This window comes from Rhynchophorus ferrugineus, unplaced genomic scaffold (assembly GCF_030347505.1).
Source record: "Rhynchophorus ferrugineus isolate W39M unplaced genomic scaffold, kcgeb_rfMv2 rfM8, whole genome shotgun sequence".
NCBI lineage: Eukaryota > Metazoa > Arthropoda > Insecta > Coleoptera > Curculionidae > Rhynchophorus > Rhynchophorus ferrugineus.
In genome coordinates this window covers 3,997,350-4,020,280 of record NW_027472587.1, presented here as the reverse complement: position 1 = coordinate 4,020,280, position 22,931 = coordinate 3,997,350, and the positions used below count along the sequence as shown (strand labels likewise).

The following is a 22,931-nucleotide window of genomic DNA, read 5'->3' as shown; positions in this document are numbered from 1 at the left end:
TTTTAAATTACCAATCTATCAGAACTTCCTTTGTTTTAATGAATAACTAAATATAAAGAAAAGTACTTATATCAAAAATGTATATTTATTCACTAAAAAGTTTAATATAACTTGCCAAATATTACAAACAGAACAACTATCCAATTTAAAAAATATATAAAATAACAAACTGGAACGAAGGAACATTTGTTTTAACACTACACGATACATTAGTTGAACACACCCTTCTTTTTTAGCAACGTGGTTGTATTTATTCGTTTCACCCGAGAAGAGCTTGACAGCATTTGATTTTTGAAATCCTTTGGATGGACATTCGGTTTGATTTTAATCCGTTCTTTTTTAGACACCGGAGACGTGGAAGGTTTCAGATCTTTTACTTTAGACGTTACCCACGAGCTTGACACGCCTTCTTCGCGTTGTGATGGTTTCACTATGCGTTTTGGTCGGTTTTTCACGTCGCTTATGAGTTGATTGATGAGACCGAAGCTGGATGTACAGGGATCTTTAATCGTTTTCGAACCACCCTTTTTCTTCTTTTGTTTCTTGTTTAACTCGATTTTAGGAACGGATTTAGTAGAAGTCTTCGTTTTTTTACTGGATTCGATATTTTTACTAATATCATCCATGCTCCTACTCATTCGTCTTTTGTTTGCTTTTCTTTCTAACACCTCTCTTAAATCGGTAATCTCATTAACAGTATCGATAGAAACGTTTAATTTTTGCGTATCCTGCGAAACATAAGAGGCATCTGAGAGAGTATTTCCTGATGAAACTTCTTCTTCATCACAACTAAACGAATCGTTTTCATATTCGCTATCAGCTTTTTGTTCCTCTGTAGAGCCTATTGATTCGCCTTCATCTAGTATTTGGTTACTATCCTCAGATGGAGAGTCTCCGTGGCCTAAACAAAACAAGTTTTGTATTAAAACACAGTAAAATAAAATAATTGCTTCTTTTATCTTACCCTCTTCGGTTTTGCCGTCTACAAAATCATTTGACGATTTCTTATCTGAACGACATGGTGATCTTCTTTCTTCTTCCTTAACTTGCTTTTCAACTTTGTCTTCTGTTATTGCCAGTGAAGTATGTGGTGGGCTTTTTGAGTTATCTTCAAACTCCAATGAAATATTAAGAGCGATTTCACCTTTCGATACAGAGGAACAAAATGAATCAACCAGCGAATGTATTCTTTTACTGATATTTGGATCGCCGGAACCGCTTATAACAATATTTTCTTGTATGCTCAGAGAAGACTTCCTTCTTCCTTTTTGTCTGTCCCTCTTTACTAGCGGTGCTTGGGTACTAGGTTCGTTTATTGAAGTTTCACTATCCTTCTTGTTATCGGATTCACCTGTTTGTTTCACATCAACATGTTTTTTATTATCTGACTGTTGGAGTTCCTGAATCTGACTTAAATCTTCTACCTCAATAGCTCCATTATTTTCCGCGCATTCATCAATATTCGTTTCATCTTTCAAGACTTTTGATCTGAAATCTTCTAATTCATCATCATCACTGGAAAGACTGTATTTAAAAATTCGTGATTTTTTTTGGGGTTTCTCCTTTTTATTTTTTTGAATCTTAATGATTTCGTCATCTGGAAGGTCGTCGCTATTGATAATTCTGGACTTTTTTTTGGGTTTTTTCTCATTGCCCAAATCATATTCCTCTCCTGATAGAAGTTCGTCGGTTTCATCATCACAAATAAAGGACAAATCTGAATACTCGTCGTCAGTTTCTTGTTCTTCTGAATCCGTAGGTCCTATAGATTCGCCTTCAATTATTATTTGATTACTATCCTCAGATGGTGTGTCTTCTTCACCTGAACAAAATAATTTTAATATATTAAATTATGCAACAGTAAACTGCCTGGTTTTTAGCTTACCCTCTTCAGCCATGTCGTCTATGAAATCGTTGGAAGTATATGGCATTTCTTCTGCTTCAACGTCACTGTCCGAATCCCCAGATTGAATTACTTGGTCGTTAATGTAGTCATCAAGCTTTGAGTTGACATTGGATAGCTTTTTCGAGCTACTTAATGGCTGTTTAGCTTCAATACCGCAACTCTCCTCATCAGTATTAGAATGACCTAATATTGACGAATTATATTCCTTTTCATCTGAATTTTCTTTATTATTTAGTAATTTCTCCTTGGAAGCAGGTAGCGATGTTTTTCTCTTTTCTTTGCATTTCGATGATTTTTTAATTTCAGTATCAGATTTTTCATCAGAATCGGAATTATGCTTTATAAACAAATCATCTTGATTTTTATCTAAGTCCACTTCCTGGTTGCTCGATAATCGCCTCTCAAGAGGTTGGGACTTTTTCCTCTCTACTTCATCAGAATCATGCTTTATTGCCGAGTTGCTTAGATTTTCATCCGAATCTATTTCCTCATCACTCGATAATTCGTTCACAGGAGTCCGTGACTCTCTTTTTTCCTCTGCCTTAAATGGTGATGATTTTCCCGCTTCAATATCTGTTTTTTCATCATAATGATGTTTTATTGCATAATTGTCTTGGTCTTCATCCGAATCTATTGGCTCATAATAAGACACATTTTTAACAGGAGTCAGTGATTTTTTGCCTTCCTCAACTTTGGATTGTGATGCTTTTCTAAGTTCAATATCGGATTTTTGATCAGATACAGAATCATCTTTTACTGCTAAATTGTCTTCATTTTCATCGGAATCTATATCCTCATAATACAGTTTCTTGATAGGAGTCTGCAACTTTTCCCTTTCCTCTACTTTAGATTGCGGTGATTTTCTAAGTTCAATATCAGATTTTTCATCAGAATGAAGTTTTATTCCAAAATTGTCTTCATCTTTATACGAATCTACTTTTTCACGATTTGATAATTCGATCTCAGTAGCCTTTAATTTTTTTCCTTCCTTTGCACTACATAAAGATGCATTTTTAACTTCGGTATTGGAGTTTTCATCGGAATCCAAATTATATCTGATCAATGAATTCTCTTTCTTATCCGAGTGACATGGTATTTTTTCTTTTTCTTCCTTACCTTTAATATTGCTACTTCCATCAGAATCAATTTCTTCATCACTTATGTCACATATTTCATTACTAGAAAATGTGTTTAGATGGTCGTTTCTTTCTTCCTCTGTATTGTTTGATAGATTTTCAGAATTTATTTTTTTACGATCTGACAGTTTTATCTCAGAAGGCCCAGGTAGCTTAAATTCTATATCATCACTTTCATCGGAATTGTCATCACTTGGTTTTCTTTTATTTTCAATCTCTAGAGAGGATTTTCTTAGTTCGCTATCACTATTATCAGATTTTTCCACTTGATTACCTTCACAATCAGCAATTGGTAGCATAACCTCATCAGATGTTATATTGGATTTCTCTGCATCGACAATAAAGTTTGTATCTTTAGGAGATTCTAATATGTTGTCTTGATGCGTATCATTTTCTTTTGGCGCTATATTTTTATCTAAAGTATTTTCATTTTCAGCAGACATATATGTAATATCATTTTCATTATTTTCCAAAACTGAGTTAGATTCTTGAATTTTATTTGACTCTTTTGACTTTTCTGAATCACTCTTGTCCATTATATTCATTTGAATAGTGTGTTCATTATTTTTATTTATTGATTCATCATCTCTCTTTTTCTTGTGTTCTACAAGACTTTCATTTTGATCTTTTGAGTTAGAACTAATATCATCGACATCTTTCTTATCTCTCTCTTCTGCATAGTTAAATGCAGTTGATGACTTATTACTTTCTTTTAACTTTAATGCATTTCTACAAATGGACTGGAATGAAGGGGGAATACAACGATCTTCAGTATGTTGGGCAGAAACCTGATTTTCATTTTCCACCACAGGTTCTGAAGAATTTATGGATTTTTCTAAGGTTGTAGTTTGTTTTGTTGGACTGTTTCCTTTAACTGAACCAATATTTTGTGAAGTCTCCATGTTATTGCATTTTTCCATATCATCAATAGAAGTATCAATAATTTTAGAATCCTTAATGTTTTCTTCATTTGAACAATTATCATCATTATCATTATCTATTTCATCACTTAATGATTGATTCATAAGTCTAGTAATTTTTTGAGGACTTTTTTTATCATCAGTAACGGACTCAAAACTTTTATTGACAACTGCATCTTCTGAAACATTTATGTCCTCATCTTCAGACGGAAGATTAAAATCATAATAAGTAGAATCAGTGTCTTTTCCATCAATGCTGGAGACCTGATTGTCTCTAAGTGATGTAACTTTATCATCAATTTCACTCAACGAATTAGATTTTAATGAAATATCTCTATTTAATTCCTTACATGTAGCAGATTTTTTAGGTGACCTATTTGATGATTTTTGTTCAATTGGTATATTGGGTTTTCTTTGTTCATCCTCAACATGTGAACAGGATGGTATTTTTTCAGATGTATCTTGATGATTTGATTGGTTATGATCACTGTTAATTAGACTATTGTTTTTACTTACATTAACGACCAATTGTTTTTGATTCTCATTAGTAACGCATTCTTCACCTAAGGGTTTTTCATCAGAATTACTACTACTTACTAAAATATTTGATAAGGGTTCGTCTACTTTTACCGGTTTCGATCTAACCTCATTTATCTTTTCATCAATATCGGTATGTTGTCGATCGGTGCTTCTGTCAGGGGATAATGATAGCTTTTGTTTTTTCGGGGGACTGGCCATGGATATATCTGTAGGGTTTTCTTGGTTAGAAGGCTTTATTCGGCATTTACCTTCAGTGACTGCCTCGACTGACATTAGTACGGGACTTGGTGTGCTGCGGTTAATAATCGCAGAACGTATCGATTTTGGGCTGTCACTCGTTTTCAAATTTTCCAGCTCAGCGTTTGATTTAATCGAAAGTTTCTTTTTATGTTTTATAGGACTAAGCGATTTTTTTCCAATGTCCCTTTTTTCCACGGACGTATTTAAAATGACCGGTGAATCATTTTGATTTTTTTCTTGATTTTCTTTAAGTAGAGATCTACGTTTTGATAACACCGGACTTACAATTATTGCTTCTTCATTTTCTGTGGGTACGGAAATATATTTATTCTCTGGCATTAGAATATTTTCAGTGCAATTTTCTTCAATTGATTTAATGGGAGACTTTTTCAAGGACTCTGACTTAACCACTTCGTTTGATATGTCTTCTAAAGTACCAGTTTTCAGTGAATTATCTGCATTGACATTCTCACTAATAAATTTCGGTTTCATACTAAAATCAACACTATCTACTGTTTCTTTAATAATGAAATTGTTATCATCACCATCAGTGTCATCCATTGTACTCTTATTAGAACGATTTGATTCTTTATCAATATTAAATAACATATCAGTCATTGATTGCTCAAAATTGATGTCTTCAGTGGAATTCCGTCCTTTCATATTCTCTTTATTGCTACTAATACTATCATTTGAACTATTTAAAAGATCATCTTCTGAACTACTCTTTGGTGCACTACTTATTTGTTCTAGTTGTTTGCTAAATGATTTTCTGGGTGACACAGTTTTAGCTTTTTCTGGTGTATTCTCCTTGGACTGTTTTTCTGTTAATCTCGGAGACTTTCTAGGCGTGCTGCCTTCAGGGGGGCTGATACTTAATCTCTTTTTATTACTAACAGGCGTAATTATTCTTTCCTGGTCATACCTCTCTGTATCGGTGTTTTCCTTAATGTTTCTCGGACTAGTCTCGATTTTACTATTGTTAAAATCATCACTTTCATTTATAACACTAAGATCCAGATCAGCTTCGACTTTATCTAAAATTCTACTCTTCTTTAAGGGGGTGACCATAACAGAAACATCTTTAATAACAGGTGACATATCCGCAGTCTCCTCATTGTTCTCATTTGGTTTTTCTTCATCGACGTGTTCTGGTTCAACAGAGGCTCTTCGTCCCCTTCGCGCCACAGGTTTCTTTTCAGCAGGTTCGTTAGCTACACTACGACGACCTCTGACAGGTTTCGTGGTTTCAGTAGCATCGTCTGATTCAGACGATTTTTTACGACGGGTGGATTGTTTGGGTGTAGGTTGGGATTCCGTAACATCGACTGATTTACGCCTACCTCGTGTCGCTTGTGGCTTCGGTTCTGGTTCAGCTGGAGGTTCGGCAGCTGAACTACGCCGACCACGTACTGGTTTTGGTTTCTCTTCTGTGAGTTCGGTTACTGACGCCTTCCGACCACGACGAGTCGGTGTAGAGGATGCCTCTTTTTTTGCTTCTTCCTCCGCAAGGATGGACGCTATATGAAAGATAAACAATGAGTATAAAGATAGTCTTTAGTTTTTTTTGTATACCAGCTCCAGATCATTATCTATCAATAGCTTAATTCAGATATATTAAATGTGCTTTATTAATGCTCGGAGTATTTTTATTTTAAAAAGTTTACAAAAAGTGAATTATTTAGAATTAACTATATGTGTTGCAACACATTCGATATTGACAGTTTCTGTAATCCCGCCATATTTACGGAACTTATGCACCACAAATAAAAAACTTTTATTGCATTATGGTTATGTAATTTAGGCTGATTATCAAATCTGTTATATAGCAATACTACTGTTATTATTAAATACTCAATAATGTGTCATTAATTTTACATACATAATATATCTCCGTAAAACTAACCTCTTCTAGTTCTTGTAGATGGTTTTGCCTCTGGCTTCTCCTCAACTTCTTGCACCGAAGACCTTCTACTTCTACTAGGTTTTTGTATACTATCTGTTTGTGAATTTCTAAAAATATTAACATGTTGTTTGGTTTGGTTATTGCAGTTGCTTTTCATAAAACAGTCTTTAATAAATATAAACATACAAACCTTCTAGCTCCAATTCCTTTTGGTGTGTTTGTCTCTTGGCTAACAATTCTACTAGATCTTCTTAATGGTGAACTAACTGTAGTTTCATTTGCCTGCAAATCACTTACAATTGACTTTCTGGGCATTTTCCTACAAAAACATTTCCAACGTCAATGTATAAAATTGTATAAATTCCAACGTGAAATTTTAAATGTGAAGTGTAAATAATGAAGTTCGATAAATATATTAATGTTTTTTAATCAATGGTTCAATTTACATGAAATTACATTCTAACACTTGTATAATTAAATTTTAGATTTAAAATATGTGTAATTTTTTTTATATACATATATTTTATTGGTGTTAAATATTAGAATATACAACAGGAATATTTGTGCGGATTCATATAATTAATAGTTTAAATGACCATACTATGAATGTGCAACAATTATTGTGAGAAATTAAGGTTAGCAGATAGTTAAATGTATATGTTTGACAGACTTTTAGAACTTACCGTCCTTTTAAACACGTGCTATTAATACGGTGCACATTTAAATCTAAAACGGTTAAACAGTAAAACGACATTCGCGCATGAGATCGCGAGTGCGCATACCAGGAACAGCTGTTTTATCATATGTTTCAGTGTTGCCAGTTGCTCCGATAAAATCTTAATACAAACGAAATATTCCTTATAACTATTCCATTCTATTAATGCCTTAAATTAACACTAAAACATTTTGTTATTATGTTAATTATATATTAAATTTTAAGCAAATAAAAAAGAATAAAATAATTTTAAAAATTGTTTGTTAAAGATCAAAATTCTTATTAAAATGTCGCATTCAGTTAAAAGCAGTTAAATCTACGTTTAGTAAACAATAATATCATATATAAGCTTTTAAAAACCTTACAAACCCCATAACGCTTATTCCTGGATTTAATATTTCAGAAAAATTATTGAAAACTATAATTTAATTATTTTACCTAAATATTTATTCCATAAATTTGGCACTATATGTTTGAATGGCTTGTAAATTATTGTTCAAAAATAATCAAAGTTATCCTGGCTAAATTATTCATAACACTGGCTCATCAAAGTTTCGTGTGTAAGGTTAAATATCATTCCATAAAAGTTTTTTACAAAAAAAATGCCTTATCCCTACAGAAGGTTCAACGCATGCGATTGGTTAGGAGTTTCGCGCAGTTTCCAAAGTTTTCCTTTGCACTATTCATCTGTTTTCAGTCTTACCGTCTCCTCGTTCGGGGTAGAACGTATTTCCACTATTAATTTTTCTCTCGCAGCGTGGTTTAGACGAAAGATGATCACACGATTATTCTTTTTAATAATATTCGCTTTCTCACAATAATTCCATAATTTCGGTTTATTTATTTGTTTTTGTATCGGTGTTTTGTTTGGATATAAACATGTCCTGTAAGAATTTGGTGATAGTTGGATTCCTCTTTGGAGTTACTGGTTTGGCTATGAGTGGTAAGTTTTTTAAATTATAGTTTCAATTTATTTTGTTTCGTAATTTGGGTTCTTGAGCTTTTATCGTATTTCGGTGTTATGACATGTGTATAACGACATTGAAGTTTGCCGGTTGTTTTGTTATGTATCATAATATATTTAAGAAAACCATTATTTATTTTATTTCGGTATTAAGACGATTAAAAATACTAATAATATTATATTCGCATCAATTCTAATTCGTTTTTATTGTTTAAATAAAATGTTGTGTATATTAAGTGTCATATAAATTTACATAATATAAATCCTTTGACATAGATCACAGGTAACTTTGATAAATATTTTGATAGAAAATACTCGTTTTATTTATTTAAGTATCGCCGGGCATGGTAGATTAAAATTGTTTTGTACACTTCTGCGTTACAAAAAACGCATTCCAGTCCGGCCAGTTCAATAACATTTTATGTTTTTTATATCACCCTATAATGTTTATCGATGGAGATTGGCACGAGAAGTAAGAGAGGAAACAAAAAGGAAAAACAATCGGTATTTTATCGATTGGTTTGTTATCACTTTCGCTTCTGTCACCACCATTTACTTAGCAGGTGAAAATATATCCACGATCGGTCTAAAAAAAGAACACGAACGCCTTTTTTCGCGTGGAAAATATTTACTGGCTCCGAAGGAGTGTTGTGAGTGAACGCGGGGGAAGTGGTTTAATATTCAGTTTCTTTTGTTGACACAATACATGCTCACACAACGCCTTTACGAGCAGCAATACGACGGGAAGAGTGTCAAAAATGTCGATTATTTAGGTGCAAACAACGATCATTTCGTTAAATTAAATTCTTGCCGGGTCCTATGTCATCTAATTTATTTTTTAAGGCCAAACAATACTGGAGATATTGAGAGAAATGAAATTCCTAATGGTTTCAGCTCCCCGGTAGTATTAGAGTATTTTTTATTTTTTTTTGAATAAATCGTTATTCTGATGATTAATACATAAAATTTAAGAATTGTTTTGTGTGGTCTTAGTAGAGAAGGCGCGAAGAATTCCATTGGTTAGTTTAAATACCTTTATAGACACCCATAAAGAAAATATTCATACGGATCACAAGCTGCAATATTAAATTAAAAACTAAATTTATTAAAATTAAAATCTTTTAATCCCGTCATATTGAAGGCAGATCAAATCTGCGTTTCATTTACTTGTTCAACACAAAATTGTATTGAAACAAGTTATAATTATTTTAAATATATTATGTAATTAATTATGTTATATTAATAATTATTAATAAATAAATTAATATGTATTAATTAAGTTAGTAATATATTTAAATATATTATTTCAATTCTTATTATAATAAAATCGAGGAGTTAATTGAAAGACATAGCTTAAAGATCTATTGACAATATAATAAAACTATTATGAGATACTATCTTGTCTATAAAAGTCTTGCTTATAAAGCTAAGTCTTAACTTGTTCTACGAATTGTATTATTTTATTTTGTATTAAAGTGTGGAAGAATGAATATTTTTTACTGCATTTCTTTAAGTAAATGAAGCCCTTCAAAATAATTAAATGTTTAATTGATGGCACTTTATAAATATCCTTTTGAAGGCCAGTACAATTTGGCACTATATTGAATGTCTTTGCACTAAAACTTTCATGCAGTGTAGTCACATTTACCTTCAATGTAATTTTGCTATTGCCCAATTTGCAAATGCTCTATATAAATAATTGTATACATACCAGGTAAAAAGAAGGCTGTGACGTACACATCCTTCATCTAGTTAACTTGGACTGTTTTGGCTTGATCAATGCATTCTTTAAATAGCTCGAAATTTCTTTCAAGGGAAACGACGTCTCTTTTTTGGTTTCCGGCAAATACACAACACTTGAGATTGAAGATACATTATAATCAAATAATAGTGATAATACTTAAGTAATAAAAACTCATAAAAATGCTGATCGTACTCTACGTGAGGCATACAAAAATGGCGACATAAACAATCTGAAAGAAACAATGGCGTTCTAGAGATGAGCCAATCAAATCCTTTGTGGGGCAGTTCAAACGAACGAGTCAAACTCCTCGAAAAAGCAATACAATTCCCCGACTTCGTCGCTTCATTGTTGGATTATGAGCAACACTCCTTATCAATTTCTGTATCCTTGGACTTGTCCATAAAATAAATTTGTAAGAATCGATGATCTGCATCTGGTAGTGGTAACACCGCTCCTAGTAAGTGATAAATTTGTCATTGTATCTGCAATTGTTTCTTTCGTTAGTTTTTATCGTTAGCAGTTAGTTATATCAAATCTGACAAATATGTCATTGTTTCCTCACTTGATTTTCTCTTTATAAAAACGATATATCTATCAAAATACCTACATTTGTAGGAAACATAAATTCCTTGATAAATGTGTAGAAGTCAATGCATATACATTATAGTAAATTGAGATTAGGTTGTTTTACCTCTGCAAGAATAAAGTCTATTGATAGACATGGAACATGAATATACCTAGTTTTTGTAGTTTATAATGCAGTATGGATTACAGTTTAATAGCGCAAAATCTGTTCATGTTAACTTTGCGTTGCGGCGAAATGACAAAAACATAATTATATTATTTGACTGACGCCCGATTCCTTAAGCAGAACCAGCTAAATACCTCGGAATATATCTCGCTGGTAGGTTAAATTGGAAACATCAATTAGCCAAAAAGCAGAGCAGATTAGACTCAAAGTCAAGCAATTGTACTGGTTAGTCGGAAGATACTCTCAACCTGATTGGTTTATCAGTCAATCAAAAAGTCAGTTCCACTCAAAACCTCTCACCCAAAACAAAGTTCTACGATTAAGTAGATTGCTTGTGTATTAATTCAAGTATAACAGAACAGTAGTAATAAATTAATTTGTAAATTAAAATTGTACTAAGCATATCTAATGTAATATGTAATTAATTAAAAGGAATATATAATCAAAATATGTTAAAATTAAATATTTTTTAGAACTTTGATAAAATAAAACGCATTTGTATAAACAAATAACAAAATTTTGTAATAACTAAAAGAAAATATTAACTTTTTAACTAATAAAATACGTATTGAATTTAACATTTACAAGCTAAAAATTATATAAAATTGAGCCTTCCTTGGTTTGTTATTTTATCCAAATTTACTTATTGCAGAGAAATTTTATGTTAATTTGTCAATCCACGAAATGTATTGTGATGAATTATATTCTTGAAACATACATACAATTTAAAGAAGTGGCATCATGGAGTAGTGGCTATTTCTAGAGATTCCCAACCGGTATTCGGTCATCTTCGGTAGTTTCCGCCTGATTTTGCGACGTTGCCATTTACAAGCAATCGAGAGGTGGAATCCAACAGACTTCAACAGCCACTTTGGATTTCATCTTGATATTGGTAGGAGCTCTGTTTAACGTTAAAAATGCTGTTATTAATATGAGTATATCTCATCAAAATCACAGCTCGCTGATCATATAATAATTCCACAGCATTAAAATCGATGTAAGATGTAAGATGAACTTAATAAAAAAAAGTAGGGACTAATCAGTCTTCCTTAAGCTAAATTGTTGAAACAGACAACAAAATCTTTTTTGAGGTTTTGACATGTTTTTTCGTTAAGTTCTATTATTCTTAACTATTATTATTTCTAATATCTTTATTAAATACGCTTAGAACAATCTTAATTATAAATTAATTTATTACTACTTTTCATTTGTACTTGGATTAATTCACAAGCAAGACGAGTGCGAGAAAATACATCAATATGTATCAACATGTCAGTCCCGACTTGGCGCCCAATAACTTCTTTTTCTTCCCATCCGTGAAGAATAAACTGCATGGTCAACGATTTTCATCACCCGAAAAAGCTTTGAAGCGTTCAAAAATCATGTTTTGAAGATACCTCATTCGGAATAGTACAATCTTAATTATAAATTAATTTATTACTACTTTTAATTTGTGCTTGGATTAATTCACAAGCAAGACGAGTGTGAGAAACATCAATTTCATTCATTATTGTTCGTTTTACTTTCTTAACAGTAATTTTTTAGTGTGGTAAACCCATTTGAAATGGAGTGTTAAGAGAGTCACTTAAATTGTTTTCGTCATCTATAGATATTTCGCACGGGGATGGATTAAATATGTTTTTTAGATGTTTAAGGAAAGGATAGAACTGGTGTTCAGATATAGGAAAATGTATTTGTTAATTGAAATAAAATTACAATACATAATAAATTGCTATTACACAAGCTGTCTATCTCGCTCACCCCTAAAGTGTTGAACCCTTTATGGATATAGGGAATTCAATTATAGGGTAGAACATATGGGTATAACAAAGTCTTGAGAAGTATTTTAGGAGCATTCAGATCTACAGGACTGATTACTTACGTCGAGACCTTCAGATACCGATTGTCGCTCAGGATATCAAGAGAATATCAAGTAGACATGAGGACATATTCTCATGTCAATATCGAAGTAAGATAGTTCTTGGATAACACCAGAACAGGACACAGACACAAAATAATCAAACAATTTGATCTTATGAACTGAATCGTGAACATTTTCGTGCGATAATTTTTTACGATTTTCGACGTGGATTATCACAACAAGAGTGCATCAATTAACTTAATTTGACTTTTGGCGACGAAGCTCCATCAAAAACCACCGTGTATCGTATAAGTTATGTTCGCATTGGATCCCACACAATTTCACAACCGCTCAAAAAAAGATTCGTGTCAATTGGTGCAAGGAAATGCTTAAGAAATTCAATCGCGGTGCTTCGAAAGACGTTTATAAAATCGTGACAGGTGACGAATCATGGATATATTCGTATGAGCCCGAAAGTAAGCAGCAGTCGACTGTATGGGTGTTTCAAGATGAACGAAATCCAATAAAAGCTGTTCGCGCGTGAAGCACTTCAAAGAAAATGGTGGCCTGTTTCTTCGAGAAAACTGATCATATAGCATTAGTGCCTCTAGAGGATTGTAGAACAGTAAATTCTAATTGTTGTACAATCATTTGCTTGCCAGAAGTTTTCGGTGAAGTAAGCAAAACAAACAAGAGACGCCGGATTGTTCTTCATTATGACAATGTGAGTTCTCACACATCGGCTCAAACAAGAGACTATTGATGGAACGAATTGATGGGTCATTCGCCGTACAGCCCCGACTTGGCGCCCAATAACTTCTTTTTGTTCCCATCCGTGAAGAATAAACTGAGTGGTCAACGATTTTCATCGTCCGAAGAAGCTACTGAAGCGTTCAAAAATCATGTTTTGAAGATACCTCATTCGGAATGGAATAAGTGCTTTGAAAATTGGTTTAAGCGTATGCAAAAGTGTATGGATCGTCGTGGCGAGTACTTTGAAAAACAATAAAAATATAATCGCAGCTTAACTATTTGTTTTGTCCTATTCCCGAAATATAAATAGTGACCCTCGTATATATCTAGTTTTAAGTTATCGTAAAAACAAATCGTAGGTTAGTCCGCAACGACTAGTAACAATGTAATAAATAAATAATAAATTTTGTGCCACCTTTTACGGATATAATATCTTCTGAAAACACAACTAGATTTAAAAAAAATTAAAAACCATTTACCACAATTTGATTTCCTGGAATAATGGCTGTTGAACGTCTTCCTGGCGGGCATATAAATGCAAATTCCTTGGAACTAAAAACGTGACTGACAAAATAATTTCGGTCGGTCCGAAATCCGCTGGCGCTTTCCAATGGGATCGGAAGTGTGCAACAGATGCGTCACGATTAATCTGCGGCGTTTGGAATGCATTTCCTGGACACGTCCAAATATGCTGTATGGGCTTTATGACCTCCATTTGCTTTAGTATCGGGCTCCGGTCGAATGGGACGGCGTAAATATATCGACATGTTGATGTTCGTAGCGAAGACAGTAACTATTGTTTTGAAAATTACGAGATAATTTGGAGCAAAAACATGTTGGGATTTTTCATACTTACTTTTTACTCGTATAATTATTCGGTGCTTGCTTGTATTCTAATCACTTTTGTATATTAAAAAGTCATTTATCCAGTCATTTAATCAAAATTAGTGATGGGCTTGTGGTCGAATTTACTAAGTTAATCATGTTTCTTTTATAACAGGATAAAGAAAATAATTTAAAAATGATATGTTACTAAAACCTGTTATCACAGTATTTTCAATATCAGAGAGATCAGAAATAGATTTGATGTATAACCTTAATAATAATAACTGTAACAACTTCAGATGATTAAATATAATTGAAAACTCCTCGGCCTACCATAGTAAAATAAATTTTATTGGCAAAATTAGTTTTTATTATTCAACATAATTCCCTTCAAGGGCGATACACTGTTGTCAAGGGTGTAGGGCGACCCTCCAACTTTTCGATACCATTTTTGTAGTACGATTTGTCCTTTGGCTTCAAAATAGGCCTCAGTTTCGGCGATCATCTCTTCATTCGACGAAAATTTGTTCCCAGCGAGCATTCTTTTGAGATCTGAGAACAGGAAATAGTCACTGGGGGCAGATCTGGAGAATACGGTAGATGAGGAAGCAATTCGAAGCCCAATTCATGGATTGTTGCCATTGTTTTCACTGACTAGTGACACGGTGCATTGTCTTCATGAAGCAGCACTTTCTTTTTCTTCAAATGCGGCCGTTCTTTCTTTTTCAAGGTGGTCAATGAAAATTATTCCCTGCGCATCCCAAAATACAGACGCCATAACTTTGCCAGCCGACTGTTGCGTTTTCCCACGCTTTGGAGCGGGTTCGTCGTGTACGGTCTACTCGGAGTGAGATAATGGAGCCATGTTTCATCCATTGTCTTATATCGACGCAAATACTCGGGTTTATTATACTTGATCATCTCAAACACTGCTCCGAATCATCAACTCGTTGTTGTTTTGGTCAAAAGTGAGCTCGCGCGGCACCTTCTTTGCACAGAGCTTTCTCATACCCAAATGTTCGTAAATGATATGATGTACACGTTCAGTTGATATCTTTAGAGTGTCTGCTATTTCATTCAATTTCAATTTACGGCTATTCAAAATCATTTTATGGAATTTTTTAATGTTTTCGTCGGTAATAACCTCTTTCCACTACGTCTGGTGTCCACTACATTTACCGTCTTCGGTGCTCATTTCACCACGTCTGAACTTAGCATACCAATCTTTGATGGCTGATTTTCCTGGGGAAGTGTCCAAAAGCTCGGCATCAAGCGAAGTTTTTATTTCAACCGTATTTTTCCCTTCAAAATGCAATAAGCGTATTAATAAAATATACCCGAAATTCATTTTTATCCATTTTTTCACAACAATAAAAGTTGCTTCACTCAAAATGCTATAATTCACAAACTAATGATCCGACAGCTGTCAAATTTATACGCCCATCTTTAGAGGGTTAGGGCTAACTAAAAAACATATGGATTTAGTTCTAGTAGCGCTATCTATGTCACTTTTCAATTGACCTGTTATAAATATATAGCTTTTTGTAATACGTAAGTAAAAGTAATTCAATAAAACAAAATATTATTATTGTTTATTTTTGCAAGATTATTGTGCGTAATATTATTAATTCATCATATTAAAGCTATGCAAAGAACAGTCAGATATCAATCCGTGAAATCATTTAAAAACGAATGTGTTCTCCAAAAGCAAACATACGCCTGAAGGATCAAATTAACTTCAACGAAGGAAATGTTTTTTCAGGGTTAGGTTCCATTCCAAATAAAAATTTGCTTGTACAAAAAGGGTAGTTAACGGCCTGATTAACATTTTTTCTACTTTTATAAGTTACCTGTTTTTTTTTGTTAGTGCTTGGTTTAATTTATTTTTAGGGTTTGGGGTAATGCGTGTAATGGAAACGAAGAAAATAAAATTTCAATTTCTCTAAATGCTTTCAGGCAACGGATATTTTTGATTGGATAAAATGGGGGGAAATAAGGATGATTTTGGTACACACTTAATTTTCCTTAACCTAGATTGTTTTTTTTATGTTTTTAGAGCAATACTAAAGTATGATTTTTCAATTTCTTATGAGATATATTCTAGAGAGCATAACCAATAGTGGAACTTATTTGCCTCCTTATTTTATGTAGCACTGACTGTTCAGTAAGCTATATATGCTATATATATGTTTTATTGAACTTGAATATGTTATATATATATAGAGTATTCAATAAGTTTGAGCAAACAAAACGGCCGAAAACGAAATTGGGAAAATATATTTACCGTTGTAAAAATGCTTTTATTTTTCAGTGTAATCTCTTTCAATTTCAACGACATTGTCCTAATATTTGGATCAAAATTATCCTACAGTAACTTTTGCGAACTGGTGGATTTCATGTAGGCTGTCGTTGCTCCTTTAACGAAAATTATACTTCTTAACATAGCTTTTGATTGAAAAAAGCGTTGTGTTCGCTGTTAAATATAATTTTGTGATTAATATTGGGGATTTAACGAGTTTTAATTAAATTTTAATTTAACGGGATTTAAAGGGTTTTGTTATTTAGCCGTATTGCTCAATCGTTTAATTTTGCATGATGACTATATTACTGTTTAAATAATAAACAACAGTTTAAGAAGATGGTGCTAAAGCAACATGGCCTCCACAGGCTCCTTCTATCGAGCCACCGTTATTGAAAACCCGATATTTTTTATTTTTTATTTTTGCATATACCAAAAAAATTGATTGGTTGGAAAGAGACGGCCTTGTTTGTAAATTTTCAATAAAATTAAGGGTATATTCCAGCCTTTATATGTTCTTCTGTAATACTGAAGTAAAGAAAATGTCAAAGTTTTTTTCGTCAAATTATAGTTTTTATATAGAATTATAGTGTTTGAAAAAGCAATACATTTTTTACATTTTTTTGGCATCCGCGTCTTTTCTAAAAATACAAATTTTGTTACAGTTTGAAGATAGAAGAAGATAGAGAAGGCCCACACCAAATTTTAAATAAATCGGTTTAGTAAAACATGTTAACAGTCTCAAAAAACATAATTTCGAGAAAAAAGCCATTTAAGTTTTGAAAAATACTCTTAAGGGCATATTTTTAAATGGCTAAACTTTGAAAAGATAAAAAATGCATTTTCTCAAATTTCTAGAATACCCCCTTGAATTTCTTTCTGAAGCATTGAATGAGGTTAACGATCATAATCAAAAGAAGAGGTGTGTTTTGTTAAATAAAAAAAGTTAATGCTACAATTTATTTCATATTATAATAATACCGGATTTTCAACTAATATAATATACAATTTAAACACTTAAATTCAATTAAAGTATAATCTAACTAGTTTTTCCTAGGATATTTAGTATTGTAGTGAAGTGAAGGTGTGTTATGTTTATTGTTTATTCCCTCTTTCTCCATGTTATTTAATTTTATTGTCTTTGCTCAGTTTTCTTCCTTCGGTCGAATTGTTTCTTTTCTTCGACTGTATTTATCTGATACATTCATCCTAGGACCGTTTGGGTCTCTTATTTTTCTTATTTCCGTTCTTGCTTCCCGTATTCTTTTTACCTGTCCTGTGGCCTTCATGCGCTCTAATTATTGCTACCAACTGACTTGTCTCCTTTTTATTTATTCCTTATATATATATATATATATATATATATATATATATATATATATATATATATATGGTGTGTTTTGCTAAATAAAAAAAGTTTATGCTACAATTTATTTCATATTATAATAATACCGGGTTATAAAGTTATAAAGTTATAAAGAGAGAGGAAACTTAAAGGAAATAAGTTCTCGAAGGGTGTTCATTTATCCAATAAAACAACATTGGGTGGGGTTGTATCAATTAATTATATTTCTTATTAAAATATTGTTCGTTAGAAATATACATCCTTATTATTGGGTAATATTTTCTAATTTCTTTTAAAATTAACGTTTATTTGATATGTCGGTATAATTTTAAAGAGATTCCAATGGTTTCATCAGTTATTTTTAATTTATTTAAAATGTTTTAATATTTTTATACAGCAGAATATAGCAGGGTATGCTTGTTTCTTTTGAAATCCTTTCATTAACTTCGTTCTAAAGCGTAAGATTCTAGAACGGAAAACATCATTCATTAGTGCATTTATGTATCAGTTTATTAAGATATTTTCATATTTATATACAATGTGATATCTTTCGGCTTAAATTTGAAAGGTAGGAGGATGATTTATTATACAGTGTACGTAGGTATTGATTTGTTTAGAAATATTTTCATATTTTTATAGAGCATAATATCAAAAGATATGAAACCCCTTTCTTTTCAAATATTATCTGTTAGTGTAATTTGAAAGGTTCATCTTTTTATAACTTTTTGTAACACTATTTCAAAGCGCATAATTTTTCAGTTTACACATTTTAAAATATTTTAGCAATTTTCTGTAGTATATCTGTTACATTTGAAGTATTATTAGGATATTCAGTATTGTAGTGAAGTGAAGGTGTGTTGCGTTTATTGTTTATTCTCTCTTTCTCCATGTTATTTAATTTTTTTTGTCTTTGCTCGGTTTTCTTCCTTCGGCCGAAGTTTTTCCTTTCTTCGACTGTATTTATCTGATACATTCATCCTAGGACCGTTTGGGTCGCCCTCTTATTTTTCTTATTTCCGTTCTTGCTTCCCGTATTCTTTTTACCTGCCCTGTGGTCTTCATGCGCAGTGTTGCTACCAACTCTTTTGTCTTGTCTCCTTTTTATTTATTCCTTCGTTGATTTAATGTGTAGATCTTTTCTTATTTACTTACTAATCATCTTGTCCATCCTTGTTATACGCCTGACTTTTCAGATATCTTAATATATTTAAATTATGCTGCTTGTCTGTAAATTTTATGTCTCTCTTACAATACCTAAGTCTCACAATCGAATGATAGCGTTGGTTTTTGCCAAACTGCCTTCTACACTTCCATTGTAATTTTGCTTGTTATTTTTTTTGATATATGTATATCTATATATATATATATACATATATATATATATATATATATATATATATATATATATATATATATATATATTTATATATGTATATATGTTTTGTTAATTAAAAAAAGTTAATGCTACAATTTATTTCATATTATAATAATACCGGGTTTTCGACTAATATAATATACAATTTAAACTCTTAAATTCAATTAAAGTATAATCTAACTAGTTTTTCAGTTATAGCCGAATATTTTATTATTTAGTAATACATATACATAAACTGAAATATTATGGGTATTTAGCTGTTTCTCTCCCACTTTCAGTGAAGAGCCGCTAATGAATGAGTAGATTTGGTATGGCTAAGAACTTAGAGGTATAAAATGTAATTCCTCAAATTAGCTTTGTAGTTAAATCTGGGGGTTATAAACTTGTGGAAGGGATTGGAAGCGGAGAGAGGAAACTTAAAGGAAATAAGTTCCCGAAGGGTGTTCATTTATCCAATAAAACAACATTGGGTGGGGTTGTATCAATTAATTATATTTCTTGTTAAAATATTGTTCGTTAGAAATATACATCCTTATTATTGGGTAATATTTTCTAATTTCTTTTAAAATTAACGTTTATTTGATATGTCAGTATAATTTTAAAGATATTCCAATGGTTTCATCAGTTATTTTTGATTTATTTAAAATGTTTTAATATTTTTATACAGCAGAATATCGCAGGGTACGATGCTTGTTTCTTTTGAAACCCTTTCATTAACTTCGTTTTAAAGCGTAAGATTCTAGAACAGAAAACATCATTCATTAGTGCATTTATGTATCAGTTTATTAAGATATTTTCATATTTATATACAATGTGATATCTTTCGGCTTAAATTTGAAAGGTAGGAGGATGATTTATTATACAGTGTACGTAGGTATTGATTTGTTTAGAAATATTTTCATATTTTTATAGAGCATAATATCAAAAGATATGAAACCCCTTTCTTTTCAAATATTATCTGTTAGTGTAATTTGAAAGGTTCATCTTTTTATAACTTTTTGTAACACTATTTCAAAGCGCATAATTTATCAGTTTACACATTTTAAAATATTTTAGCAATTTTCTGTAGTATCTCTGTTACATTTGAAGTATTATTAGGATATTTAGTATTGTAGTGAAGTGAAGGTCTGTTATGTTTATTGTTTATTCTCCCTTTCTCCATGTTATTTAATTTTATTGTCTTTGCTCAGTTTTCTTCCTTCGGCCGAAGTTTTTCCTTTCTTCGACTGTATTTATCTGATACATTCATCTTAGGACCGTTTGGGTCGCCCCCTTATTTTTGTTATTTCCGTTCTTGCTTCCCGTATTCTTTTTACCTATCCTGTGGCCTTCATGCGCTCTAGGTATTGCTACCAGCTGACTTGTCTCCTTTTTATTTATTCCTCCGTAGATCTTTTCTTATTTACTTACTAATCATCTTGTCTATCTTTGTTATACGCCTGACTTTTCAGATATCTTAATATATTTAAATTTTGCTACTTGTATGTAAATTTTATGTCTCTCTTACAATACCTAAGTCACAATCGAATGATAGCGTTGGTTTTTGCCAAACTGCCTTTGTTATATATATATATATATATATATATATATATATATATATAAATATATCAATATATAAATATATATATATATATATATATATATATATATTTATATATGAAAATAAGAAAAGTAAAGAACTGGGGTTAAAAATATAGCAAAATGTATTGGTTAATTGGAGGAGAATAACAATTATAATTACATAATAAATTGTTATTATAAAAGCAAGTTTTGAATTCAATTATGAAGATCTTCTGAGAAAAGTAGTATAAAATGTAAATACAATGCAAATTGTTCACAACAAAGTCCTGATAAGTATTGTAGGTGCACCCAGATACTACAGGACTAATTAATTACACCGACGCTTTCAGATACCGACTGTTACTCAGGAAATCAAGAAAATATAGAATAGAAGATAACAGATAACATATCTATTCTCATGTCACTATCGAAGTAATACAACTCCTGGATAATACCAGAATAGGATACGGACTCAAAATAATCAAACTATTTGACCTTTCGCGTGTAGTGTAGTGAGGTGCATTTAATAGAAAAACAGCAGTGTTAATGCATAAATATTATTACAACATAGATCAGAGTCAGATGGCAACGGGATTCTTATGGTAGTTTAAAATAATTTTTTAAAAACAATAATTGTTAAGGGTTTTTACTATAGTTCATTTAAATTATGTTTTTTACGTATAAAAATAGAATTTACTTAAAATTCTATTTTATGTGGAGTATAATATCCGAGTATATGATGCTTTATTTTCAAATATAATATTTTAGATTAGCTCAAATCTAAAGTATTAGTTTTATCAGCACTGAACTATATTTTTACAGAAATCAAGACATCAAAAGATATGTTTAAGGTTTTCCAGTATTTAGATTTTAACTAGCAAATTGTTTGAATAATTGAATGCTAGTTAAATACACTACATAGGATTCTGTATTCTGATTCAGTTTCTTTACTTACGATAAATGCACACAATAGCATCGTCAAGGAACAGTTTTGACATTCCACATATAAGTAACTTTTTTGTAGTGATAAGAAAGTTGAGCTTTGTGTAGACTATCTACAGGGAGTTTTTTTGTTAAAATAAGTACTGTAATCCAAGGAAACATAATTTATATGATACATATGGCAACCATTGTCGAAAATAACATAGAATTTGATTATATACATTTATATATTAAATATAAAGAATTTCGGTACACTGAGTTGAAAGCGAAACACTTCCGAAAAGATTTCAAGAATAGTAACGTTCTTAGTTTGGCTAATTGGCTATAAAAATTAAAAAAAAGAGGAATAATCCTAAACGTAAAAGATCCTAAAATATATCAACAATTTTGTTTTGCTAATGGTTTTTGTAACATAATTAGACTATGTATTACAAAAAAAATTGCTTTTTCCATTTATTCGTTGTTTTGATATTTAGGCATTAACATATTCTTCTTCGAGAGTCCTAAATGTCGGTTACCTAACTTTTTTAAAAATGTTTCCCTAGATTAATTTTTATTATATTTTTTAAAATAATTAATTTTCTCTCTTAATCTATGTTGTACAGTAGTAAAATAGTTTTATACTCCATTAATGCATGAACTTTATGCATATATTGCGTTATGCAATAATACCCCCTAATAATTCTATGCATTGTCTAATAAGTGGCTATGAAAATTAAATGATGCGAATAAACCTAAACGTAAAAGATTCTGGAATATATCAACACATTTGTTTTGTTAATACTACAAATACAAATAAACTATGTATTGCTAAAATATTATGCATTATATTTATTGGTTGTTTCTATATTTGACTATTAACATACTTTTCTTCTTCGATAGTATGTTTTCTGCGTATATAATATGCTTTATGATTGATTCCCGCGGTTCCCTAACTTTTTAAAAATATTTTCTCTTGTTGCTTTTTTTTTATAATTAATTTTCACGAAAAGTAATATTTTCTAATAGAAGAAATTATCAATTGTTTCGCATTACTGTTCGTAATCTATATTGAAATGTTGGTATTAATTATATACTAGTACAGTAGCATAAAACATATTTAACAAAAAAATTGAACCGACTTCAAAAAATAAATAAGGAACTTACTAA

At 31.3% G+C, this 22,931-nt stretch overlaps 2 protein-coding genes across 3 annotated transcripts in view; one reads left to right on the top strand and one right to left on the bottom strand.

Moving 5' to 3' along the window:
- Window positions 1-66: 66 nt before the first annotated feature.
- LOC143200535 (uncharacterized) lies at window positions 67-7,422 on the bottom strand. Its single transcript, XM_076410965.1, has 6 exons — window positions 7,332-7,422; window positions 6,839-6,967; window positions 6,649-6,755; window positions 1,886-6,262; window positions 965-1,822; window positions 67-901 (listed from the first exon to the last, which is right to left on the bottom strand). The coding sequence occupies exons 1-6, from the start codon at window positions 7,400-7,402 to the stop codon at window positions 210-212; spliced, it is 6,234 nt and encodes a 2,077-aa protein (XP_076267080.1). The 5' UTR covers window positions 7,403-7,422; the 3' UTR covers window positions 67-209.
- A 703-nt stretch (window positions 7,423-8,125) lies between these two features.
- The window catches only part of LOC143200523 (uncharacterized), a 601,550-nt gene continuing 586,744 nt past the window's right edge, over window positions 8,126-22,931 (top strand). The window contains exon 1 of one of the 2 annotated variants that reach the window (XM_076410962.1): window positions 8,126-8,306. In XM_076410962.1, coding sequence (XP_076267077.1) covers window positions 8,243-8,306 — 64 coding nt within the window. In that variant the 5' untranslated portion in view covers window positions 8,126-8,242. The remainder of the gene's footprint in view (window positions 8,307-22,931) is intronic. The other variant, XM_076410963.1, reaches the window with a different exon arrangement.